This window comes from Boleophthalmus pectinirostris, unplaced genomic scaffold (assembly GCF_026225935.1).
Source record: "Boleophthalmus pectinirostris isolate CB_2022bp ecotype Guang Dong unplaced genomic scaffold, ASM2622593v1 HiC_scaffold_15, whole genome shotgun sequence".
Lineage (NCBI taxonomy): Eukaryota > Metazoa > Chordata > Actinopteri > Gobiiformes > Gobiidae > Boleophthalmus > Boleophthalmus pectinirostris.
This window is the reverse complement of record NW_026571070.1, coordinates 19,093,065-19,106,055: the sequence shown is the minus strand read 5'-3', so window position 1 is coordinate 19,106,055 and position 12,991 is coordinate 19,093,065. Positions and strand designations below refer to the sequence as shown.

Below are 12,991 nucleotides of genomic sequence, written 5' to 3'. Positions count from 1 at the left end.
ACTATCTTATTTGTATTGTGACTCAACTCATAATTCGCTGCTGAACGTTTCATGGCGTTATCTCTTCACGTCGTTGAAGTTAAACTGAAGTGAATTATTCTTAAAAGCCTTTTGACAACGTTCTGGCGCTCGTTTCCCCGGGGGCACGTGACGGAAAGCTTGGGGGCTCTGGTTACACTCCAAACAAGTCTCAATCAAACCCAATTATTAACGAGGATTCACTGTAACGTGCTGATCTTCTCAGCAGTCATACATTTTACTCCACAACAATGATAGACAAAACATGCAGCATTAAACATGTTTAGCGAGATAATCACTGAAACAAAGCGGATTTAAAATACACACCAGAACAATTCTTTTTGAATCTCTACCATAAAAAGTAGATCAGTTACCGAGTAGCTGCATTTATAAAAGAAAAACAAAACAAAACGATGATCCTTTCCAATTTAGAATTTAAAGTTTGTATCTATCGTCTTGCATCTTAGCCTATCTTTGTTTTTTGTTTTTTTAAACCTTTTTTAAACATTTAATTATTAGCATCAGTGGGAACCTGTAAGCAGAATTTGTTAATGTGTGTGTGTGTGTGTGTGTGTGTGTATATATATATATATATATATATATATATATATATATATATATATATATTATATATATATATATATATATATATATATATACACACACACACACACACACATATATATATAGAGAGAGAGAGAGCGAGAGAGAGAGAATATTTAGCATATTATAATAATTTTACAAAGGCTAAACTCATTAAATATGTATTATACTTTTTTCCCCATAGGCCCACATAAAAATTATATTTTTAATTTTTTGCATTGTAACAATGTTGTAATAGGAAATGCATTACCATTTCCTCTCTTAAGTAACATCCAAATCAAAATGCTCTCTCTGTATCATTATCTAACCTTTCATATGCTGCTAACACCTGGTGTTATGTGGAGCAAAGTTCCTCTATTTTTATCCCAAAGATAAGGGCTCCATGGCTCAAATGAGTTGCTTACAATGAGGCTTGGGTCCCCAGCTTTCCCCTTTGTCCCAAGTCCTGAATGCTCCATATAAAGAAGTGGGACTTGTAACTTTATCTGGCAAAAGCCCAGAAAAGCCTAAAAAAGAGTCCTATTATATTTCTCACTCAGCCAATTTAAGAAAGTTCACATGAAGAACAGAAAGGAGGAGCTGGTCCACTCAGACCTGCTTTTGACACATCATATCTCCTGCCTGCGTACCCTACAGCAAAGCATCAGGCCGTGTTTTTCATTAGTCTGACTTTGACAGATTGCACTAACTGCACACGAAGGGCTGTAGGTAAGAATCTGTCGACTCATAGGCAGCCATCCTGACAGTGTAATCAATAATCAACAAGCTGCGGCCTGAATAAAGACATCCAGACACTGTTGTGTCTCTGAGTGAGGAATTTTCACCTAACACTTCAATTAAAATGCTGCTTCTTGCTCTCATATTACTGATATTATAAACAGTTGGATTTAAGCAGGCTTGGTCTAAGGAGCTTCTGTGTTGGTGGCTTTTATCCCCTGCTTCAGACCAGGCTGCCTGTGCTCCTAACTCCCTGGTATGAGAGGTCATAGGTCACAGCTGCTTGTGGCTGCGTTCAAATCCCCCTATGGTGTGTAATGTTTTCAACTGACCTGTCATTTAAAAAAAGGGACCTTTCCAGATATTGTCTTCAAACTTTGAGATGTTTTAATCTTTAGAGCAAAATGCGTGATCTGCACAAACTTCATACTAGGCTTCTTTAAAATTAGACACATATATTTGTATCATCAAATGTGTTTCTTACTGTAATTTCAGATATGTTCAGTACGTCTGAGATCATACTGAAGCTACATTTAATTATTAATCTAAATTGTTTGTTATGTGTTATAACATATGTTTTTTAAACTTGTCATAGTGGAGTAAAAAATTGGCTCTATTTATATTTATATTTTCGTTTGTTTGTTTAGTTTTTTTTTTTTTTTTAATGAAAATACAAAATGTATTTGATTGAAAAATGTACAAGTGATAGCCTAATTAGGAAACGCTTATGCATTATTCAGAAGCTTAAATAATAAGGTTTAATTGGAGCCCGAGGCAGTACAAACACAATAGGTCTGTGTTGCACATAGGCCAAAAAGATCTGTCCGGAGTTCATGTAGCCTGTTTAGTTAGGATTCTTCATTGATTTTTGTTGAATGTGTCACATGTGTTGATATAATATATTGAAATAAACTTTTTAATAGCTACCCTTACTCTGCACGGATCTGCATTAGTCCAGAGCAGAAAAGCCATTACAAATGCAGTTGAGCTCCATGACTGAGCACGAGTCTTCCGCTGCTGCTTTTCCCTCTTTCCTCCCTCTTTCCTCCCCCTCAGCTCCAGCACTGGTCCCGGGATCTGGATCCTGCTGCACACTGCAGACCTGCGGGCTCTGCGGTCGCTTTTAACCGCGTTCACAAACACTACACACGCTGATGAAAAACGGCCATTTACTAAAAATAATTTACAGCCTTAATACACTGTCTGTCGCCTTTACTGTGCATGCTGGTCAATTGTTTTTTTCACTAATCCACAGTCATAACGAGTTTCCAGAACCCATGGCAAGATCTGACCCAGGGTTTGGCGCGAGTTGTGCTGTGTAAACCTCAGATGAGACACCGCTGTTTCCTGATCTAAAACTAATTGTGAATTGCTATAGTCTATAGGATCAAATGCAGAGAATTCACGTGTGTTTTTTCGTGCTTATTTAGGCTAATAAAAAGTTTTGCAAACAGAAAATAGCCTAAATTTGCAGAATATCTATTGAAATTTAAAACTACTGTAATAGTATTATAATTTAGATATAATAATAGATGGTAGATGACTGGTAGGAGTATATTAATGTTATGGGTAGCTGACCTCACTCATTTAAGGGAGAACGTAAAGACAAGGTTAAACCAACAGAAGAGCTTATGAAATTTGTCGATCAAAGATGAGAATTACATTATGTTTAAATAGAATTTCCAACAGTGTTGAAGATTGTGGAAAAGGTTTATGTAAATTACATTTTTAAGTGTGCATGAACCCGTTTTGTTTGTAATACAAAGATTTGCTTTACGCACCTTTTACGGATAAATAAGATACGCAATACAGCTGCCATTTGCAAGTCTGGATTGAAAATATATCTGAAAATAAAGACGCGTAACTCAGCACTCCCTCGCTCTCATAGCTAACAAATCTTTACACTTAGCGCACCATAGGCTGTTCTGTTTGTTTGGTTGTTTTCATTTTTTGTTAGTTTTTTTTTTTTTTTTTCATTACATTTCTAAACCGTTGGTCTAAACAATTATCCTTGCGCATAAAGTTTGTTCTCAGTTTATTTATTGAGTGGTGGCTTGTTTTTCCTCTGGATGTTCAAAACCAAATATAGTTTGCCTGCAAGTGACCTTCTGTGATGGGTGAATGTTTTACAGTTGAGAGATTAAACATAAAAACGTCCTGACAGCTTTTATCGGTCTCTGTGTTTGTGATTGTCTCAAAGATCAATGCATTTTCAATGCAAAGTGCTGTGCCTAGGCGTTAGCTTAGTTCGTCAGCATTAACCATAATTTTGGTCCCCAATATATCGCTGTGGTGCAAACATCATTTTAATAACGTTTTTGTTTTTTCTTGACCCAACGCAGTCATTTCCTCATATCCTTTCTGTCGCTATTCTATAGAAGTTACAGTCTACTGGTTCCCAATCCGCACTGGAATTTAACCCTGAAACGCCAGCAGCAGAATAATGGCTTGTCTCTGCTCCCAGCCCGGCCCCTCCAGGCTCCAGCAGTCAAGCCGGGGCCAGACAGCCTGCCAGCCCCGGCTCCCCTTATCAACCTCAGGGCTTTGGCCTGGACAGAACGCACGGTGCCATTAATCAGGGGGACATAACGTCAAACATGGTGCGTTGGTCTGGTCAAAACTTTTTTCCCTGTTTTGTTGGTCTGTTTTGCCACCTTATGTCCGTCTGTTCAACTAGATATCTCCTAAGTGTTATATGTCCATTTTCGTGTCACATTGCCAACGTGCTTCTTATACTTTTTTACTGTTGTTTTAGTCTGTGATTGATCAGGTCACTCAAACTGCTGCTTGCAACACACTGAAATGCGGTTTGCGTAGAAGTCTGCGGTTTCCCTCGTGGAGCTTCACATGCAGAATATTTCTACCTGACTATACCTGTAAAACCCACACGTAACTCATGTAATCTTGTGGTTTGTTTCAAGCTTTTAACTGTGAGCATTGCACACCTAATAGGCTACATTTTCCCTCAAGAAGTCTAACTGAAACATCAAAATGAGTTTTGATATAGTTTTGACATATAACTTTCAACGACTTTCAGTTAATTTACTATGTAGCCTATGTATTATTATTAATATAATATATATTTTTGTCATATGCAGTTAAAACCACAGACCGGTTAGTTCACATTCATAAACACACATAAACAAAAACAATGAGGCATGGATGAATTCACACCCAATCTCGTTTAATGAAAGCTTGATAATTAAAAAGAAAGTGCTGCAGAAATCTGCCGTTCAAGTTTCCATACGAGTGCAGATGTCTTTTATATAAGTTCACAACAAGAATCATAACAGGAAAGCCCAGAAAATCCATAAAAATAAATATTCAGTTTTATATAAACAACCAGTGACTAAAAATCCATGTCAAAAACCTGACCTCAAGTATTTTATCAAAAGAGAACAAGAAGGGCAGGGACGAGGGAGCAGGGCCCCGAGCTGCTGCTACACTATGCAATTGTTTACATTGATAGCGTCTACTCCAAAGACTTATTTGTCTTAACGATGGAAAGGGCCTCCCAGGCCGTTATACCATCTCGTATCCGTCGAACGGGTCTTTGTGAATCGTGCGTGAGAATAGGTTGGTACGTCAGGGGGGCGAAGCACGGGCTATCCCTCCTCTTCTTATACTGAGCAGCCTGTGCTTTTGACATGCGGATTAAAGGTTGAAGTCTTGCAACACAGAGACTCCCCCTCGACCCTTCATGTGCATCCCCCTCTTTTTCGACTGCTATTACGTGCCATTAGCACTGCTTCCAAAATATGAGATTTTTACTAGTTGAATCAAAATTCAAGTCATGAATTATCTTCAGTGTCAAGGGTGGGGGTTCTAAAGCGGATCATGTAGGCCTACACATTCTTATAATTCATACATATACTCCTTTACAAGTCATACAATGAACACGCCGTTATTAGGAGACTCACATCATTGAGGGCTTTAGGTTTGTTGTGATCTAGCCCGCCATTAGCTGCATGCAGGCAGAACGACTGACAATTAGCACAGCGTAGGGCTGCCATTAAAACGTGCACTATATGTGCGTTTGACTCGAGGGTGATGCTACAGCTTTTGAGTAGGACTACGTACATTCAAATAGCTGCTAGGCTATATCTGAAAGCTAAAGGAGCACCTTCTTTGTGGTGTGGTTTTAAGGCTTAAAATGTAGGTGATTGAACAATTAAACGATCTAGCACCGTCCAGTGTTTTCACACTGAAACTAGACTCCCAACAAAGTGCAATGCCTGCCAGTGTCTGCAGTGCTTTGTTACATGGGTGTTTTTAGAGTTTTCAGAAAAGATGTACCACGCTGTTTTGGTTCTGTCTTTCTTTATGTAGCTACCAATCCTGTTTCATAGGCCTTTATTAGCACAGACGCACCTTGGCACGCTTTTACGCGCAGGATTGGTGCGTAAAAGTGGCATGTACAAACGGGGGAAATGATTGGCGATTGAAATGAAAGCTTGTACTTTGTAAGGATTATTATTTGTGATTGTCCATAGTCTACATAAGGCCTATATGTCATGTCTAGGCAGTGCAGTTGTATCATAAACCTGACAATACTGCATGGAAAAACACAAGCGCGGGTCTAGAGGCACAAACTAAACCATACAACCTCTAGAGAAGTTTACGTGAAGCGTTAGCGCGCAGACATACCCACTTGAATCGTATAGCATACGATTTAACCCTTACGCAGCTCAACCAGAATGACAGCCGTATAGGCATATGAAAAACAATTTGAAAAGTCGAAATAATGAAACAAGCTTCTCTTTTCGAATTAAAATGGTCACAGAAACGCTGCGAGTTAACCTCTTCCCTTTTCAGACAAAGCACATCAGTGAAATCTGGCAGTGGCAACATACAATCCACCAGGTCAAGCCGTTTAAAAGCCATGTCAAGTAAATACAACATAATAGAAATACATACAAATATATTGCTTAGGATTGGTAGCATTTTAAAAAGTTATTCGATTCTAAGCAGATCCATCATCGGTGTCTCAGTCGTCTGCGCGCTTTCTGAAACTCCATTTTTCCGAAATAAAACTTTTGTCATAAGTGGAATGTATCTCCATTTACAGCAACAAAATAATAGAATAAACATGAATTAAACTGTTAAGAACAGCCCATAACGCACAGACAGGAGCTACGATCTGGCGGGTTATAGCCATGGTTCAAGCTTTTGTTTTTGACTATTTCCTCGTTCTTTGAGCGTGTGGGGGAGGGAAAATGTGTCCGCCAGGCTGCCACTTCCACACGGGGTGGGACTGAGGGGGAGGCCCGGGGAGGCCCCTCAACGAGTTCAGGGAGTAAGCAGGACACAAATCCCCATCGCTGCCAACAACCAAAGACGGTGTGGACGGAAAATTTGCCATTAAACTGAAAGGCATTTTTGCTGGAGATGCTACTACAGTGTATGTAGTGCTGCGTTTACGCCTGCTCGGTATATCCAGCACTTGTGTATCTTCGGAACGAGAAGATGAGGATGATGATATTGAAGAGCAAGGAGTACTTTTGGGCCTGCTCTGTTTTGTTCTGAGAATCATAGGTCTTTTCCCTAGCGCCACAGTTTTACAGTTTCTAGTCCTCAAGCGCGCCCCCTCATCTGCCGTGTCCTGGGTGCTTCTACATTCCTGGGGGCCACATGGGGACGTGGGGGCTACATCAGAACTCTCCTCGATTACCCTTTTAAAAACTTCTCCATGCTCCAGGCTTTCTGTTAGATCACGTTTACATCCAACAACTGCGTCCTGGTATTCATAGTCATCGCAGGTTTCCTCTTTAATTTTCACATTTTGGATGTTAAAGGGGGGTGTCCTACTTGCCCTGTCGCTGTGTGATTGGGGGCCAGTAGTGACCAAAAGCTCTTCAGTCTCTGTTTTGATTTTTTTCAGTGGACTAGCTGAAACTTTAACGCATGGCACTCTTAATTCATCTATTTTCTCGTTACATTTGGGTCTCTTGTCCTGGTCACTATGTTCACACAGTTGTGGAGAATTTTTGGTGGATACAAGTCCTTGTGCTTTAACCAAGCCTGGAAAGAAATTGCTCTGGTTTAACCCAAACTGGTTATCCACTGTCCTATTGGGATCAGACTTTTCCGGTTTGGATTCGGCGAAGAAACTGTCTGCCCGAACAAGTGGGGTAAATTTTGGTGGTTTTAAAGGTCCAAAGTCTTTTTTAGCCTCATTGCATTTTAAGTCACTTGGGGAAGGGCCAACGAGGTCCGACTTGTGCTGTTTGTCCTGATTGTTGTAGTGAAAGGTTGGTTGAAGGACCAAAGGTGCTTTGTTGAGAGTTTTGGCTAAAGAACCGACCCGGGCCCGTCTGAACCGAATGCTCTGAACAGAGACCCTGCTGGAGACGGAGCTGGAGTCTGACTGAGATGAGCTGTCCTCCTCGTCGGTGCTGACCTCTGAACTTTCAGACTCCTCTTCGTCCTCCTCTTCCTCGTCGGAGCTGCTGGTGCTAGAGAGACCGGAGCCAAAGTCGGAGTCCTGGTAGTCCCTGTCCGAGTAAATGCTTGACTCAGTGTCGCTGGTGTAGCTCTCCGGAAAACTTCCATGGGGATCATGGTGATAATGTTGTGGCCTAGGGTCAAAGTAAAACTCTGGGCTGAGGTGAAAACTACCAAACGAAGATCCAGAGGTTTTGGGATGAAGGAAAAGCACAGGAGATACGTGGTGCGCCTGTTTGCTTCTGCTCCACGAGTGTTGTCTCGTGCTGTCTCTGCCGCCGCCCCCCTCGCGCCTCCTCTTCCTTTTGTGAAGTAGGTCGCCGGCTAAGCGCGAGTGCTTGGTCTGAGTCGCTATGGCGGACTGAAACAAAACCGGCTGCCGGCTTACAGAGCTCCGGAAAAACCCATGCCTTTGGCTCCAAGCAAAACGATTCCCTGTTATTTTATCATTTTCATAGTTTTTGAAGTGTTTATGACTAGATCGAGCAACTGAGCGCTGTTCACGCCCCGTGGATTTGTGGTAAAATTGAGGTAGTTTGGAGTCGCTGCGCTCTTTCCTTCTGCCCAGTTTGTTGTGACGCGCGACCGTTTCTGGGACGCCGTGCAAACTAAACCAAACTTTTTGCTTCCACAGTTCGGCGTCCGTGTGACGGAGATCCGAGGGTGTCTCCTTGTATTCGGGGGCACATGCCACTTTCGCTTTCCTTTTGTTGGACTTTAACACGCGCTCCGTTTTGCAGGAGATATACAAAGCCTCCACATCCTCACGCGAGATAAGTGTGCATTTAGCTGCATGAAAAGCTATAGAGTTTATTGCTTTGAGCTTCCTGAGCTCCTCTAGGTCGCAGTGGTGCTTTTTCACCTTCAGGTGATCCATGCGCTTGTGCACCGTGGTCCGAGGAATGTTCTTCAGAAGGTCGGTGAAGACCTGAGACAAAGCAAACATTTGCTTGCCTTTGATAAGCAGGTATCCCAACCTGACTCCTTGCATTTCCTCAAAGCCACATTCCAAGTCTCCCATCTTGATTTTATTCACTGTTAATCCACGTGTCCGCTCTTTTTAGTCTGAAAAGCCATTTGAGTTGCATCCTCCTCGTACCTTTAAGTCCTCACTCTGCCGCTGCTGTGTCATGAAACTGCAAACTTTGACATGCAGCGTTAAATGGAGCAACCGGCGTTTAATGTGCCGACAGCAACCATGCGTCGCCTCCTGCCGCGGTCCGGCATGGTTTAGGAATGCTGACGGACGCGTAACCCAGGCTTGGAGTGCTGTCTCTACCTGGTGCTGTTTCTGCCCGCTCCACTCCTCTGTGGACGGCAGCAGGACTACTGCTATAGGTGTACCACTGCTTCAGTCACAGAGATGAAATAGCGAGAGGAGAGAGAGGGGCTGTGAGGTGGAGGGAGGGAGAGGCAGAGAAAGAGAGAGAGAGAGAGAGAAGCAGAAGAAGAGCTAAAATGCAGCTGCTATTCCTGCTGCTGTTCAGCCACAAATAAAATGACAGAGAGGGAGGTGCACGAGTCTGGAGACACCTTCATCAATTAATTCCCGCGGTGAGAACGCCCATTGGACGCCGCTGACAGGTGATGCAACAAAAGAGGATATCACATCTCCACCTCTTCCCTCACACCACCATTACAATGTTAAATAACTGTACCTCTTTTCCTGTGAAAAATAATTTAAAAAATGCTCAGATTAATAGCCGAAGTGTAATATTTTTCCCTAATTTTTTGTCTTATTTAAATTATTTACAGAAGTGCATCGTGTTGCTCCATGCAATCCAAATCACCAATAGGATACTGATACGTTCCTAAACTACTGCTTTATGTTTTCATGTTTGTAAATTTTATTTTTTATTTTTCCCCCAAACAGTTATGAGGTTTTTGATAAATGATCTGCTCTGTCTTTTTTAGGATTCTTTTCCAACAACTGTAAAATTGAACATCTTTCTTTTGCTCATCATAACATATTCTCGCTTATTGGTTCTTCACACATGGTCTTTCACACCATAAGGCAAACGTCGACAATAAAGAATTTTAGTGCTAAAAAGTGCAATTGGGCGTTTGGAAATAAATGACTTACCCTTACCTAAACGCAGTGTTATTTGGCATCGCTTAGCCTTTGCCTGACCCTTTAGTAAAACAATGGTAGCCTACAGAACTAGCCTACTATTCCCACACAATAGGCTACACGCATTTTAGCTACACTTAATACTCGGGATTTTGGAGACCGTGTCTGTAACAATAATTTACATTTTCGCCCTATTCAAAAGCCAAACATAACAGATTTTCACGATCTCCAATAGACACTTTATTTTTCCATCGAGTCTTTTTCAGTCCAGATCTCTGGACTAGTTTCACGAGCGTCTAGGCTGTATACTGCTTGTTCTCTTATTTTAGGCTCACAACACTATGTGGATATGAGTATAGCTTCTCTTAATAAATACCCGCTATTGTCACGAGCACCTCGCGTATGAGAAACACACGCGCCCTGTCAGATATGCAGAATTGTGCATAGAGAGAGTGCTGCGTCAACGTGGACCATTTAAAGTGAATATTAGAGGCTAAGCGTCTGAAATACCCCATGCCTATGAAGGCAGCCTCGTTGACTATTGTGTGGCCCCTGAGCCATATTTCCTCGTGCCTTACGTTCAGTCTTTGTTATCTCTAAAACACGTGAATCCCTTGTGGCCCGTTCCGCCAACAGAGCTGCGCGCATGAGGCCAAACTCAAGACTGGGCATGCTCATCTGTAGAATACCCATTATTTAACAGGATCCCATTAAAAATGAATCAGTGTTGCCATTTAATGCTACATCAATGTTTGACTTTCATCGAATCCCTGTTTTCTGCAAGAATAAATATTTTGGAGAAAAGCGTAAATGTATAAAGCGCATGGAGCACACGCTCCATTGAAATAGACTGCGCCTCACTCTTCTAGGCAATTTTTATAGAGGTTTTCCAATATAGTCTATATCTTTCATTGTTGTGTGTATTTCACCAAAAGAAATTCTGAATATAGCCTCTATGCAGTCGGGTAGACCTAGGATACAGTAGGCATATCTTTGCCTTTGTTCCGAATGGTCACTGCAGCCTTGTGTAGACGTTTCTCTGTGTTCTCGATTACGCTTAAAATATGACTAGTTTAAAGTCTAACACTCAAGTAAAGCTTACGTATCCCAAGTCAAACTCTTAGAGGATACAGCCACGCACACTCCAAGTTTGACAGTCACAAGTTTTATTTTCTTAGGATCTATCCGAGCAAGCTCTGGTCACAACTCCTCGTGTTCCAGTGTGAAACAGGCAGATTTTCGCAGAGGCAGCACACTCAAGTGAAGGAGAGGAGGGGCAATTTGTTGAGGTACGGGTCCCCGGGGGAATAACATGATCCCAGCGCCAAGGTGCAGCGTGCCCGGCTCGAGAGATACAGCTGAGACAGACATCGAGGTTTCTGTCATCCCATATCCGACTTCGGCACGCCTCTCCAGGAATTTAACTTATCTATTTCACCTCCTGTGTTGAATTGTCTTAGCCACGACTTCCTTCACGGATTATGAAAGTTGCATCATGTTCTCAGTTGTTGTTGCAACGTTTATGTGAAGTCTACAAAGTTTTTATTTTATTTTATTTTATTTTATTGTGCAGGTATTCTACTACAACTCTTCACACGTTCGTTCAAATGTTAATTGGCCTATGTATTGAGACTCTCACAGTAAGTATACAAATTTAAAACCTATAAAACAATGAGCACAGTGGCCTATAACACACTTAGAATAAATCAATAGAATATATTAGACTATATCTTCCTATTAGAAATTTGGGGAAATTGTCATGCAGATTGGTGGTGCCAGATGCCACTTTTCGAGCCAATTGCTGTATCTGCATGTGGTCCGGAACCAGAGGGGAGGAGATCTGTTCGAGCTGCCGTGAGAGACGCACCAGGCAGGGGGAAGTTTGCTCGGCACACCGCTCTGTCTGAGGTGCACCACGAAGAATGTTCACCTCACCACAGTATTCGTTTTTGGTCATTTGCATGAGACAACAGACCAAGTCAGTAGTTCTCGGATTTAGTTTGGGTAGCGCAAAAGTCCGGTGCGTAAAAGAGCGTTTCCTATTTATATTCATAATTTGGGTAGCGCATTGGTCTGGTGCGTAAAAAGCGCGTTTCCTATTATGATTCTCATTGAATCTTGAACGTTGAACACGTGTGGATTTTGCGTGTTAAACTGTTACTTTATTTGCCTGACAAGTCCAGAATGATATTTCTCTATATTGGAGAAGTGTATTCTGAATCCCAGGAAAGTATACTTGCAGGACTGTGTAGGCTATGTGGCTTTCCATTCAATATACACCCAATGAGCTGATAAGGGCGCAGAAACTTGAAACACCAATGTGCATTCTACATCAAACCTGTTTAGACATGTGTATCGAACAAAGGTGACTTTAATGCCCCCACTGAAGAAGGACATATAGGCTACTGAAGTTCAACCATGTAATAGGGCCACGCAACGTACTAAACTTGGCCGATTTGACAGAAAGCTTTCCACGGCCGTTTTCGTTTGTTTTACTGCAAGTTTTATGGAGACACTCGGTCAAGAAGGCACAAGCACTTGTAAGAACATAGACTTTTATGACACAAACGCACTGCTTCATGCCAAAACAATGAATTCCTCTCCACCCCCACCACCCCGAGTGCGATTCTGTCTATAGCCTATGCAATCCGAGCCTGAAGTGTGTGCGGACAGTGGGTAGGGGGAGGGCTCTCTTCACCTTTGACCTCACCGAGTTAGGATTGTTGATATTTTTTCTGGGCCTTTGCCCATCAAATAGACAACTACTGGTAAATTGTCGTAAACCTGATGTGAACAGAAAGCACAACTTTCATTCATATATTACGAAAAAAAAGTGCGTAAGTGCGTCAAAGTTGTATTTTCTCTGTACAACGTCGTGTAAATCGCAATATGACACAGATGGGAATGTAGGCAGTCTGTCACAAGCATTATATCTGTTGAATATCAAACAAGTAACTACAGCCTATCGCACACTATAAGTTATTATTCTTGGCCATTGTTTCATATCATCTTTTGATGTCGTACAGCCTATTTTGTGTAATTGCATAATATTTAAAAAGGAAAACTTCCAAGTGATGCTGAAATTAAGGAGAGACTAGCTTTATTGTAGCCCACCATTCATGTAGGAAAAACCTTCAC

The 12,991-nt window shown here is 41.7% G+C and overlaps 1 protein-coding gene across 1 annotated transcript; it reads right to left on the bottom strand.

Annotated features, from left to right (window-relative positions):
* Window positions 1–4,557: 4,557 nt before the first annotated feature.
* On the bottom strand, window positions 4,558–9,134 carry skida1 (SKI/DACH domain containing 1). The gene has a single exon (XM_020925739.2). The coding sequence runs from the start codon at window positions 8,801–8,803 to the stop codon at window positions 6,518–6,520; it is 2,286 nt and encodes a 761-aa protein (XP_020781398.1). The 5' UTR covers window positions 8,804–9,134; the 3' UTR covers window positions 4,558–6,517.
* Window positions 9,135–12,991: the final 3,857 nt, after the last annotated feature.